At 38.3% G+C, this 14249-nt stretch overlaps 1 protein-coding gene across 1 annotated transcript in view; it reads right to left on the bottom strand.

Annotated features, from left to right (window-relative positions):
* The window catches only part of CPE (carboxypeptidase E), a 971990-nt gene that overhangs the window by 425297 nt on the left and 532444 nt on the right, over window positions 1–14249 (bottom strand). The window contains exon 4 of the mRNA XM_044062209.1: window positions 4553–4670. Within this exon, the coding sequence (XP_043918144.1) occupies window positions 4553–4670 (118 nt within the window). The remainder of the gene's footprint in view (window positions 1–4552; window positions 4671–14249) is intronic.

Below are 14249 nucleotides of genomic sequence, written 5' to 3' on the forward strand. Positions count from 1 at the left end.
ATCTTAGCTTGAGAGTTTTTTGGCTGGTGTGAGCTTGTTACAACGGCTGAGTCGGTTCCAAGGACGGAACCAAGACCCATCCGTCATGAATGAATGAAGATTAACAACATCAGATAATTAAGTTATCTTCCCATGTAGTTAATTTCTGGTGTTTCTTTGTCAATAGATGAGTCTCTTGCAGTGCTGTTATATCAACATATATACTCTTATCCATGTATGCAAGAGAACTCTTAACACAGGAATTAATCCCGTTTACAGTAACACTAAGTAACTTCCGTGGAAAAAATTAATGTTTATGTTAACTACAGTTTCTCCTTGCTTGAGGTCATGCAACATGACACCCATGAAATAAAATCTAGGCTAGATCCTAACAAAAATAAAGAGCCTTATGCACACTAGTGAAAGGTGAGCTATGTTTATAACTATAATTATAAATTAAAACATGTATACAGAACATAAGAAACAGCAAAACTACAAGTCTGACTAATTATTATTAACGAGAAAAACAGTAATATGGAAAATAGACACATTTCCTAAGGAAAATCTTAACTATGCACAGCACTCTGTGACTCCCAAGGGTGACTCCTTGGGTTGAAAATGAACCCAAGGTTCCCTCTTACAGTCATCCTCACAGTGGAAGGCCATCTTCCAATGTCCACCAGAAATGAAGCCAAACAGAAAGAAGGACTGGTGCAGCCCTTGAAATTATATTCAAGGACAGTGATTTTATCAATATTCAACACGGTATAAACTTTCTAAAACATAATGAAACACAGATGAAATGTCAGTCTGTCTGGAAGTCCGGGGGCGCAAAGACAGGTATCATCAACTAACCCCTGAGGCAATACAGAAATTTCAACACATGACATATACACCATTAAGTGATCAACTGATCCTGAGTTAGAGCTATGTTAGTAACCGAATGTCTAGACCTTTTTGGACTTGGAGACTTCAGGATAGTATCTAATATCTGTCTATCCCACTTAGATAACTCCACAGACCAAGCCACTGTATTAAATTCAGCCTCAGAAAATTTACCACAAAGAAAGTTGGTGGCTTCCTCAATGGTTTGAAATATTTGTGGACCATCAGTAAATGTTATCCGCAACTTGGCTGGATAAAGGATAGTCGCTTAGCATCCTTTCTCCTTGATTAGCCTAAGCATTGGAAACCATTGCTTCCACTTATTTACCACCAGTTTTGAATAATCACTGTCAAATTATATCTTTCCCCTGAGATACTGAATACTTTTTTTTTGTCCAAGCAACCCGGATTTCCTTCTTTCTGCTGATATGACAAAAGCTTCACTATGACCGGTCTGGGGGCTGCTTCTGGAACTGGGAGTGAAGTTAATGACCCGTGAGCCCTTTCCAACAACAGTTTAGATGAAGGGTCCAGACTTAATGTGGTCAGTATCCAGACATGAAGAAATGTAACCATGCCTTTCTGCTCACCTCCCTCTTGTAAACCCAGAATATGAATGCTGTTGTGCATCTCTCTATTTTCCCTGGTCATTCAGCTTGTCACAAAGGGGCTGTAAAAAAAGCCAACTAAAAGGTGATCTGATGTTCCACTTCAGCTACTCGTGTGGTCAAATCCTGCATGGTGTGCTCCAAAGAAGTAGCACAATCTGCCACCCAGAGACAAGAGTTTTAACCTCCTGGACTTGAGCCTGTAGAGTTACTTGAAACAACTGCATTGTTATAGTAAGATGCTCAATCCAGGAGGTAAGTTTAGTTATTCCCTCTTGCAATCCTCTACTGCACTCAGTTACCAGTGGTAAAGACAGGGTTAGTGGAGAAGAAGACCCATGGTCTGCTGGCGTCGCAACAATTAGAGAAGTAGCATTAGTGTGAGACTGCGACCAAAGTGTGTCCATGTTTAGTCTCAATTTTTGAGGATACTTTTTTAGTGGGATATGTACTCAATAAAATAAGATGATACCACAGAGGTGGAAGCAATCTGTAGCTGTTGCTAATACTGCTGCAGAGATTTTAATGAAAATAGTTCCGGAGCCCTCTTGAGACATTTTCATATTACTAACCTTGGAACCAGAAGTCTGAGAAAATGAGTTTTGAAGATATACTTGCTGGAGTTACTAACAATAAGAAAAGATTTTATAGGTATATTAATAGTTATTATCAATAATTCTTATCAGCCAGTATATAAAATCCAATGGCAATATAATATGTGACCCTTTGAAGACAGAACACCTGTTCAACCAGCACTACACACCACAGTTAACTGTTAGATCTATGTTTACTTATTTATTTTTATTTAACATTTGTTTACTGGGAAAGTCCGACTTGGAACAAAGCCATTTTTCAGCGGAGTTCCGGGGAGAAATGCTCCAGAGGCATGTCTTTGAATTGTGGGAGGAAACCGGAGCACCCGGAGGAAACCCACATCTAGTTTTGACAAATTGTCAAATAAAGTAATAGTTCAACTTGCCCTTTTTATCTTGGCAATGATAGTAGTATCTTCTACTAAAATAAGGAATTCAACTTCAGTGGGTCCTGATTTGATCCCCTCCATACAGTTAATAACAATTAAAATCACTTATTACTGATATTACATTTATTGTTTAACAAGCTATTACAAACAGGTACTATCCCAGCTTGTGGAAAACATCTTTTATAACACCAGTATAGAAAAAGGTAACAAAGGTGGTGTTAACAAACATAACACAAACTCACTTCCATTCTGGTCAAATGCTTCTGAAGCTGCATTACTGAATTACTGGGGAACAATAACACAGATATTATCATTTTGGACTTAGATAAACATAGTTTTGTAAAGAGCAGATCTGTATTGACAAGTTATTATTAACCAGGAGCTAGGCTTCTCATGTGGAATAATTTTCTTAGACTTAGCCAAGGCATTTGAATCCCTTCTTCACCATGTAATCTACCAAGGCCTTATCAAGTCTAACATCATATTAACCACAGATCCCAATTGTGGTATATCACAAGTTGGGCAAAGGGGGCAGTTGCCCCAGGTGCAATGTATTAGGGGTGTGATTGGGAAGAGCAGCTCATGCATTCTTTCTATACCAGCATTTCTGAGTGCCAGTACAGAAAGGCATTTCAGAGCCTCCTGTAAGTAAAGTGTGATTCTTTTTTGTTTTTTGTTTCTTTGCTCTGCAATGGAAGAGTTGGAGAGCATGGATCTGTACTAAGACAATCAATACAATTTAACAGTTGGCTTAATACAGTAAAATGCTTTCTTTTTTTTTTTTTTTTTTTTTTTTTTTTATCTTTGTAGATGAAGAGTCGAGGGGTGGGGACCTACATCAGAGACCGGCACTGGGCTTTAGATGGGTCAGCTATACCTTTGGATCCCAATGAGTAGCCATACCATACATAAGCTCCAATACTCTCTTCGTCTTCACCTTGGAGTTCCATAAATCTCAGTTCTTGGACCAACATTATTTAATATTTTATTTGCCTTCATTTCTAGATTTAAGACACATTGGCTAAGTAAGTACGGGGATGACTGTAACAACAGGTTCAATGCACAAAATTAATCTGATATTGAACATTTAAATTCTTATATGAGTCAGACTGGGTACAAAACATTGCTATACATGTTTGTTATGACAAATGTAACATAGTGTATTTTAGAAAGGTTGCATTTCATTTGCCTGTATACCTACTAGAACATCCACTAAAGGTGATAATCTAATATAAAGACTTGGAAACAACTATGATCACTAATCTCTCTTTTGATAAACACGCTCAACTGATATGCATCAAATAGGATACATGTTTAAAATCTTAGTACAAGAAATGAGACGTGTTTTATGCACCGATATAAAACATATATCAGTCCAATCTTAGAGCAAAATAATATTTTTGGATATACAATGTAGGTCAGTTAAATCATCTTGAGAGAATACAGGAACATTCACCAACAGGATTTTACTTCACAAAGATTACAGTTACGAAAATATATGCACATATCTCAATTTATTTAGTATTCATTATTGTTACATCTATGGTAAATTAATATTTGCTGACAAAGTCTTTCATAACTCTAGCTTTAAAGCTATCCTGGACATAAAAATTTACAACTGTAGTTTAACTTGGAGACATAAGACTATGAAATTTGATTTAGGTACTATCAGGACACAATTATATCATTCTTACTTAAAGATTGGTGATATTATGGAATAAATTACTACTTCAAATTAAAGGCAGCAAGAACTTAAATTCCTTTAAGAGACAACTAGATTAGTGTGCTGAGGACAAGTGTTAGATGTAAAAAGTTTGGAAATCAGATTTTACTAGACAGTAATATGGTCTTAGCTCTGGTACACAACTTATGAACATAACTGGAGATCCTCAAGAATTTATGAAAAGTGATAGAAACAGACAGAGAATACTAAGAGCTATAGTGGGTCAAAAATTATTTATGAAAGAGATAGTTTGGCTGACATAGTACAGGATGGAAGGACTGCTACTATAGCAAATGGGATGGTGTCTAACAGGATGGTGTCTGACAGGGTCTTTTGACATTTTTTATTGTTTGGTTTATAGTCATATTTACATACCACTGCGTGTTTCATCATACGGGTAGTTAGCAACGATGTCTCCTCCATGAAGATTTGCTGAGAGCACAAATGGAATTTCCATGATCCAATGAATCACTGCTTTAGTTTCAGGTGCGAGCTATAAAGAAAAATGGTATAGATTAGTAAAATAGTTCTCTCTGCAATAATCAATGCAGTTTTCAGGATCTGAGATATTACATTACATTTGCCTGACAAAGGAGTAAAACAATTAGCCTCTATAGTCTGCCTTTTTCATTCTAACTCCAACCTTCTCTTTTCCCTCATCTTCTCTCTGCCTATCCCATGACCTGTTGAGTTCCTTCTCCATCACATACTCTAGTAGTCCATTCCATTGGCCCACAAGTAACTCTGTGAAAAATGTTTTTTGCAGATTCGCTGCATAACAGGTTCCTACACTCTGCTCCCTGTGTCTCCTCCCCTATGCATTCCATGCAGGATGACCTCTACATATTCAGCCATCATGTTCTGGCATACCCATATCATGTCCTCTGTGTTGTGTCTTGTCTCTAGTGAGGAGAGTTCCAGCTCCTTTAGTCTTTGATTGTTTTCCTCTAATCTACATTGTCTTTTGGTGGCATTCTTCTGGATTCTTTCCAGCTGCTTTAAATATGTCTCCACTTATGCCCTCTTTCAGAAACTCACATAGTAAACAACATGGCATCACCAGGGCTTGGCAGAATGTTAGTGTTACTTTGTTGCTACTACCGTCTATTCCCCAAGGAAACAGCTCAGCATTGTGTTTACTGCTGCCGAAATCCCTCTCACTCTTCTCCTGGTGCCATCAGCTGCATTTCACCCAGCTGACGTTTCACATCTGAAATGAAGTAGTCCAAATGCAGTATCTGCATTTTTCTTGCAATGAACATCAGCTGTCATCACTCTGCCCACTTAGCCAGGCTTTACAGGACCTTCCTTAAACTCCCCCCTTCATTCCTCACTGCTGCACCAATCTGTAAGCAATCAGTAAAAAATGAGATTATATTCTCTCAGATAATGTTTGACATAAACATACTAAAACAGCACTGGACCTGAAACTGACCTTATGGTAATCTGCTAGTGACCTCCCTTTATTCTTGGCAATGTCCCTATCATTACAACCCTCTCTGACCTACTCTTTATCTATCCTACTGTTCACTTCTTATTCTTTCCCTTACTCCAACCTTAATAGTCTGCTTCACATATGTGTGGGCCTTAGTCAGAGGACTTGCTGAAATCCATCTATTCATACCAACCTGTCAAGTCCTATTCTGACTCAGTCAAACAAAGTGGAGCAGGTTCAAATGACAGTTACTTCTCACCACGAACCTATGATGGATCTTGCATAGGAGCTTACATATTGTTCTCATGAAAAGAAGCCACCCATATAATGGGATTACTTTCATAACTTTTCCTGTCAATACTGTTTGGCTACAAGGCTAGACTTTCAAAAAATATTCTACCTTCATTTCACCTTCAGGTGTCCAAGAATGCCATTCTTGCTGTATTCCAATCCTCAGGCATGTCAGTACTGACCAGTAATAGATTCAAGGTCTACATTAGAAGCTCTACCAGCACAATGGCAAATTCTTGACGGCATGCAAGGGGTAGCCCATCAAACTCCTGCATGTAATCCTTCCTTAAGTCAGTCAGTTCCACCTTTTCCCCTTCAATCTAGTATTTGTTCATTGCTCTCTCCATTCTGCCCCATTCCACTCCCAAATGTTATTCTTCCCTGACTTTCTTCATGAAAATGACAAAAATCGTATTCAGTACTCATTTTCCTTGGCTTTAGTTATCTTCCTTCTGTCCTTAAAGGACCAGTCCCATCTGACCTATTTTTTTCACAAAACCAGTGGCTCTACAAACACCTACAGTAAGAACCTAAATCTAAACCAACAAATAAATAAAACAAACTGGAGAGATGGGTTCCTAACTCAAAGTACTCCTAGCATATGGAATAAATTGACACTACATGTCAAAGTATTACTTTGGCTACATTTAAGACTAGTCTTTTTTATTTTTAAACAAAAAACATCTTTATTGAATTCACTTATGACAAAAAAGCAATCATACATTTATATAATTGAAAACAAACCATACTGACATACTTTCAGTTGCAAACATTATACATCTCATATGATCTTCTGTACAGTCATTGTAAATCAAACATTATATGGCTCATTCGATTCCTGTCTTCTCTTAAACCTCATTCCTCCACCAAAACATTTTTCTACATGTACTGTTTCCATGATTCCCACTTTTTTTCTATGTAATTTGCTCCTACCCTTTTCTAAAGATTTCACTTCCAAGTTCTTATATCTTTGTTATTACATTTGCTACTTCTAATACGGTTCGTTTTAGACTTTGATTTCCATTTTCTAGTAACTGCTTTTTTGGCAACCACAAGAATTAAACTCAGTAAAGCTTTACTATGTATAGGCAATTCAGATCCTGTATCACAGCTTACAAAAATCAATTCCTTGATTATACTAATTTTCTCACCCAGTATTTCTAAACAGTAGCTGGCAGGGAATTTGTAAAGTCTGCCAACTCATTACACTCCCAAAAAATATGCTCCCAGTTACCTCTTTCTTCCCCATCACACCTCCAACATTTGCAATCTACCTGAGGAAAAATTATTTGGAATTTGCTTAGGGGATAAAAATATCTATGCAAATGCTTCCAAGCAAAAATCCTAAGTCATCTAGACTTTGTTGCATATTTGGAAGTCATACATATATCCTCCCATTGTTTCTTTGTGAATTGCTTATCCAACTTCTCTTCCCAAGCCTTTCTAACCTCCTCAGATTGATTCCTATAGTTATCATGCAATATTCCACATGCATTGCTAATTACCCTTACTTTAACAGCAATTTCTGTCTTAGATTCAACTAAAATTCTACCAGTGCTGGTCTTTCACTTAGGATGCCCTTATCCCTTTCTCTTTGACTATACTATGATATCAATCCTTGTTAGGGAAAGCAGTCTCTAGCCTGTAGTCCAAATGTAGTCTTAGACTCTATTGTATTACATTTCTCTTTCTAATTATTTACTCCCGATACCTTGGTTCCTTTGCCATTTTTTCCAGTAAATTCCAGCCCCCGCTTTCCTATTCTCTGAACCCTTAATTGCAGTCATTCCCTACTGGCAGAATCTCCTTTTTCCATTCCTGTGTTGGCTTAATTCTTACAATACTATATGCTACTTTAAGAATATAATATTCTGTATAGCTATTGTTATTCTCCTTAAAGGATCTGCACCCGGAATCCTAGTCCTGCCTTATTTTTTTGAGCTTCCACACTGGTTCATCATTATCCCTTTCCACTTTGAATTATAGCTTTTTACTTGTGCTATGTACAGGAGCCTTAACTTTGTAGCTGTGAAAAACCCCTTCAGATCAGGTAATCCTAAACCACCTTGTTCTGCTGGAAGGATCAACTTACCCTTCTTGAATCTTGCCCTTTTCCCCTATTATAAAATCCTTCAACTCTTTATTATGTGCTATCCACAACTTCTCCTCTAATTGATAAAAATATGCTTGACCTGTGTATAAAACTAAAGGGGGTCTATATTACAATGTCGAACTAACATAAGTTTGAACGTTGTAATATCGAACCCAAAAGTCCGAAATCCAATAATAACGAGAACACAGAACAGCAATTTTTTTCCCAGGGAGAAAAATCGCTGTTCTGTGACAAAAACAAAATTAAACCTTAAACTTAAACTAAAGTGGAGGGCTTCGCCCCCACACCTCCCAACGTGGAAAGCTGTGCCCCCCACACCCCCCCTACTTTAATATACCAACTCCGAGATCGCGCCACAGTGGAGGAAATAGCAAATCCCCAAAAATGGCCCATTGATTTTTTTCCCTAGGAAAAAAAATCGATGTGCCATGGCTTCGCTGTTTTTGGATTTCAGACTTTTGGGTTCGATATTACAACATTCAAACTTATACAAGTTTGACGTTGTAATACAGACCCAACTACAGGAACTAAAAACATTTTCACTGTTTGTATCTTGCTGTCCATATCCATAAACAGAGCTTCCAGTTTGTCAGTTTTTGTATTATGTTCTGTTTAGTCTCATCCCACATATCCTTAGCTGCCATAACAGAATCCTTTTTGGTCCATAAACCTAAGTACTTAATTTTATCATGTCCTCATAAATATGGGCATTGCTGAACAAATTTGTATGTGGGTACATACAATTACAGGTATTTCCTTAGTTTTATCTCCATTAATTCTGAACTCCAAAAAGACTTTAAACTGTCTCAGAATGTTCCACAACACTGAGATGTCCTTTTCTGGTTTTATCAGGTACAAAATAATATCATCTGCAAATAAAGCCACCTTTTCTTTATTACCATACCAATTATGTCCTTGAATTTCTGAGCCCCTTATTTTCTTTGCCAGCAGTTCTAAATATAACACAAATAACAAAGGGGAAAGAGGACACCCCTGCCTGGTTCCTTTGTCCAAACAGAACTTATAAGAGAGGACCCCCCCCCCACACACACACACACACACACACTAATTTTCGCCTCTGACCCTTCATATATTCTTGTAATTAACCTTATTATTAAGTCAGGGAATGTAAATGCTTCCAATGCTCTGCTCATAAAAATCCCAGCTTACTCTATCAAATGCTTTCTCTGCATCAAAACCCAGCAACAATAGTGATATTTTCTTACATTCTGCTTCCCTCTGGATCATCATTGTTGTTTTAATGTTGGCAAATGTTTGCCTTCCCTCCACAAAACCACACTGATCCACGTCTTTCAATTTTGGCAGCATTTGTGCCACTGTTATCCATTACAGACATAAACACTTTATAGTCATGGTTTAGAATAAAAAAAGGCCTATATGAAGATGACTCTGATGGGTCTTTACCATCTTTACACATTACAGTCACCACAAGCTTTCTTCCAGGATGTTGGTGCTTTTCCTCCTTTTAAAATACTGTTAAACAAAACATTACAGAAATTTATCACTTTCTTCCCTCCTATCAAAGGACTGAAAATGCTTCAACCAAATTATTAAATAATACCATCTACCAGGTCTGAAATATCTTCTTTAATGTCATATCCATGTATCATGCTCAAGGTATGCTAGAATAGTTATACTGTAGATTTTTGAAGTAAGTCTCTATAGTAACTCAATCTACCTCATTCTACTTATTTCCTTTTTTCGGATTAGATGCTAAGCTGAGGCCACATATGCTTGAGTTAGTGGTAGCTGAAGTGGATGTAAAAGATCCCACACCAATTATCAAAAAGAAGAGGGGAAGTTCCCAGGTGCCCAGGCCAATTTTCTACTACTTACTATGACTATCACCTCAGGTCTTCCCTGAAAAGAGGTCACTGGTGTAGCGGTATTAACGCAGTTAACAAAGTGTAAATACAGTATAGTATCATTATTTTTTAAACAATGGGAACACAAGATGTTGTGTCATACCTCTTTAAGAAAGGGTGTTAGGTGGATTCATATCATGGGTGTTAAGTGGATTCATGTCATGGGTGTTAAGTGGCTTCATATCATGTAACTAACAGTATTCCATTCTTTCAGTTAAGCTGTTAATATGAATGCACCTCATGCCTCAGTCTCTTCCTCATAAGCCTTTCCTGAATATACTTCACAATAAGTTTATATATTACAATTACTTCCATGCCAGCACACTGGCACAGTGTTTTGGTTTCTGTTTAAAATGCTTTTGTCCTGCACTCTCAAACAGGCACCTGTAACCAAAGGACTTCCTGGAGGAGAGAAGGACTTGACTACTGCACTGCTTGTCATTCCTAGGGAGAGGCTGAGACTCAACCCACTGCACTTGTGCTCTTTAGTGATAAAGTACAGTTGCATAAGTTGAACTTGCCATAACAGTAGATAGTCAAATGATCACTACTGCAGTAGCCTTAGCTGGATGGGTTATATCCACACACAAAACATCAAGCAGCTTGAGCTGAGCTGACTAAAAGATAAGTTTGTGTGCAAAATCCTTCAGAGCTTTCCTGCCAGCACAGAGAGGGAGGCTGAGCCCTGAAAGGACAATGCTAGGAACCAGAAAAAGTCAATGCCCACAGCCTAGCATTAAAACACTCCAAAAAATAAGGGGGTGGTGGAGGGAGGGAGTGGGTACCACAGCAATGCCCATTCGAGCATCTGCTGTTATGATAAGTTCAAATTACACAACTGTACTATGTTCATAACACTGACCATTGCTGCAGTAACCTTAGCTATATGAGTAGATTACCATAGCTAACTACATTTGGGAAGTGGAAGGAGAAGAATCCAGGAGCTCCTGAAAAATGGTCCTAGCAAAGCTTGATCTGGAACCAAAGAAGTAATCAAGTTTATAATGCTTTGTAAAAATATGTACAGAGGACCACGTAGCAATTTCTACAATACTACCAGAATGCAACCCTTTCCAAAAAAGCCACAAATGAAGCCAAGGTCCTGGTAGATTGGGCCTTGACTCTGCCTGGAATAGATCTGTTATTGTAAGTATAACAAAAGGTAATACACAACTATTTGGAAATAGTCTGTTTAGACACAGGTTATCCCTTCTTCTTACCTTCAGAAGAAATGAACACTTGATCTGCAGATTGGAAAGACTTAGTTCTGTCAAGATAGTACCTCAGTTATTACTGGACATCCAAGGTATGGCATATCCCTTCTCCTTCAGTTTTAGGTCCAGGAAAGAAAATAGGGGAATGGATAGTTTGGCTTAAAGTAAACTTGGGTACCATTTTAGGCATAAAAAAGGATTAGTTCTCAAATAAATCCTATCCCTGTGGAAAATGAGATAGGGTTGACTCACTAGAACAGCTTGCAACTCTGATACCTTTCTTGCCGAGGTCATAGCAATCAGTAAAACTGTTTTCCATGTTAAAAACCTCAAGTCATCCAGACTAACTGGTTTAAATGGAGCAAGTGTTAGCTTCTGTAATACAGAATTAAGATCCGAAGGAGGAGACACCGGTTTTCTTTGAGACCTCTATTGCAAAACCCCTTTCAAGAACATTTTGATATGAGACTGCATTGAAAGAGGTGCATCCATAGACAAACAAGCTGAAATGGCTGATAAATGAACCATGACAGAGGAATAAGAAAGGCTATAAGACAGTAACATGCCCAAATATTGTACAAGCAGAGAACAACTAGCACTGAATGGCTGCTGGTTATGTTGCTGGCACCAACTAGAAAACTGTTTCCATGTGCTAACATATGATTTTCTAGTAGCAGGCTTTCCTGTCTCCATTACTACCTACTGCACATCTTCAGTAAACTATTGCCTAAAAGGAATTAAGAACCTTTCATCCAGGTAGTCAACTGAAGAAGACTGATGCTGAGGTGTAATAAACACACCTGTTTTGTTTTTATGTGAGGAAGCTTGCGGTAATTGCCTTTGGCTATTTCCAAAAGAAGGGAAAACCACTGTTGCCTGGGCCAGAAGGGAGTCAGCAGAATTATCTTGTGGGATTCCTTCTGAATCTTCAGAAGTACTCTGGATATTAGTGAAAAAGGTGGAAAAACATACAGGAACATTCCTGTCCAAAGAAAATAAAAGGCATATGTTTTCCCAGGCTATCTTGCATGGAGTCCTGCAATAAAATCTTGCCAGTTGATTATTCAGAAAGGAGGCAAACAAGTCTACATACAGAACTCCACACAGATAGATCAACTCTTGGAAGACCTCTGGTCTAGTTTCCATTTGCAAGGGTCTACTCCGGTCCTGTTTAGCTTGTCTGCCACACAATTTAACTCTGATGGAATGTAGGAGGCCTGTAGAGTAAAATTGTGCTGTGAAGCTTTATACCAAGTTAACACAGCTAGTCTGCAAAGGGGGGTATGAGCTGACCCCCCCCCCCTGCACTTGCTGATCTACCACATGAAAGTGGTATTGTCTGTAACCACTTGAAGAGGTCCCAAGGACCAAAAATGGTTCAGAGAGTTGAGAGCCGTGATCAGGGCAAGCATCTCCTTGAAATGTATGCACGTACATCTGTCCTTGGTGTCCCACACCCTGTGCACTTTTATCCCTCCTGAAACTGCTCCCCAAGCAAAGTCCAAAGCATCTAAGGTGACTCGCTGCTTTGGAGCAGGGAAGGGGAGGGAGAGACTTGCATTTAAGGATATCTGTTCTTCTGTTGTCTCCACTAAAAGATTTCTCTTCTGACAAATTCAAGCACTGGGATTTGAAAAATATAAAGAAGGGTGTTGATGCTGGGACCAAAGTGATTTCAGATATTACTGTATCTTTCTCATGAGGAGTCTTGCCAGGGATATCATGAGAATCATAGATACCATGAAACCCAAAATCCTGGTGTATTCCCTCGCAGTGACTGAAGTCTGAGTGGAAAACCTGGAAAAAGATCTAAATAAAGATCTGTTTTCCTTTAGAAGAAAAGCTCTTTCAAATGAGGTGTACAGTTGACATCTTAGGAACATAATCCTGTATGAGAGATTCAAGAAAAACTTTTGAATGCTCTCTTGGAATCTCAGCTTGTGTAACAGATCTCTCACCCAAGAGATAGATTCCTGACACTTTGAAAAAGACTCTGCAAAGATAAGCAAGTCATCTAAATATGGAAAAATAAGGATACCCTGTAGCCTGCACGAGCTATAACTGGAGCGAGACACTTTGTGAACACTCTTGGTGCAGTGAATAGTCCAAAGGGTAAGGTACACAACTGACAATGTGATCCAGACACAAAATCTTAAGAAATATCTGAAGTGTGGATGAACAAGGATGTGATGATAAGTATCTTTTAATTGTACTGATACCAACAAACTTGAAACAGGAAGAAGAGGTAACTGGTTGTGATGTGAAATCATTTAGAATTTGGGCACTATCACAAACAGATTTAGGAAAGAAAGATCCATAACTGTATCCAAGCATTTTCTTTCTTTGGCACTAGGAACATCCCTGAATAAAAACACTTCTCCACCTGGAAAGGAGGAACTGGTTCTATCACTCAGTGGGACAGCAAGTGATGAAGAACAGGTAAAAACAAAAGTATCTGATTTAGAGGATGAGGAATGAGCCCCTGGAAAAGAGGAATTTCCTCCCACTGCCATCTGTAACTTTGATGACTGATTTTCAGAACTCATTTGTCTGAAACAATCTGTATCCAAACAGAAAAATGTAGATTCAGACTTTCTAAAAGAAAAATGGGGCCAGGATGGGAGGGAGTCACAAGGTCTCAGTCATTCAGACTTCTTCGACAGTCCCCATTTTTTAAGGTTTGAGGCTTCTTTTTGGAACCCCTTTGCAATTTCTTCTTACATGGCTGCATACCTGAATTTTATTGAGACTAGTTATTCTCTCTCTTTTTTTTTTTTTTTGCCAAAATTGGATAAGGAGATAGAAAAACACTTGGACAATTTGGAAAAGGAGGGTTGGAAACTGTTAAAGAGATTCCCTGCATCAGCTTTCCACTTTCATCACATTTTCTTATCACCTCTGCAGCAGAAGGGCCAAACGCTAAATCTCTATCCATTTCATTTTTAACATCCCCAGGGAGGCTCTGAGAATGTAGTCATGCAACCCTCCTTAAAACAATACCAGTGGAAGAAGTAAGAGTCATACACACACATAAATGCACACACACACACACACACACACACACACACACACTGCAAACAATGAGTAGTGACCCGTGCAATAGAAGAAACTAAATTATTTAAAGAAGCTTTTT

The sequence above is a fragment of the Protopterus annectens genome, chromosome 2.part1 (genome assembly GCF_019279795.1).
Source record: "Protopterus annectens isolate FY-2018-M chromosome 2.part1, PAN1.0, whole genome shotgun sequence".
Taxonomy (NCBI): domain Eukaryota; kingdom Metazoa; phylum Chordata; order Ceratodontiformes; family Protopteridae; genus Protopterus; species Protopterus annectens.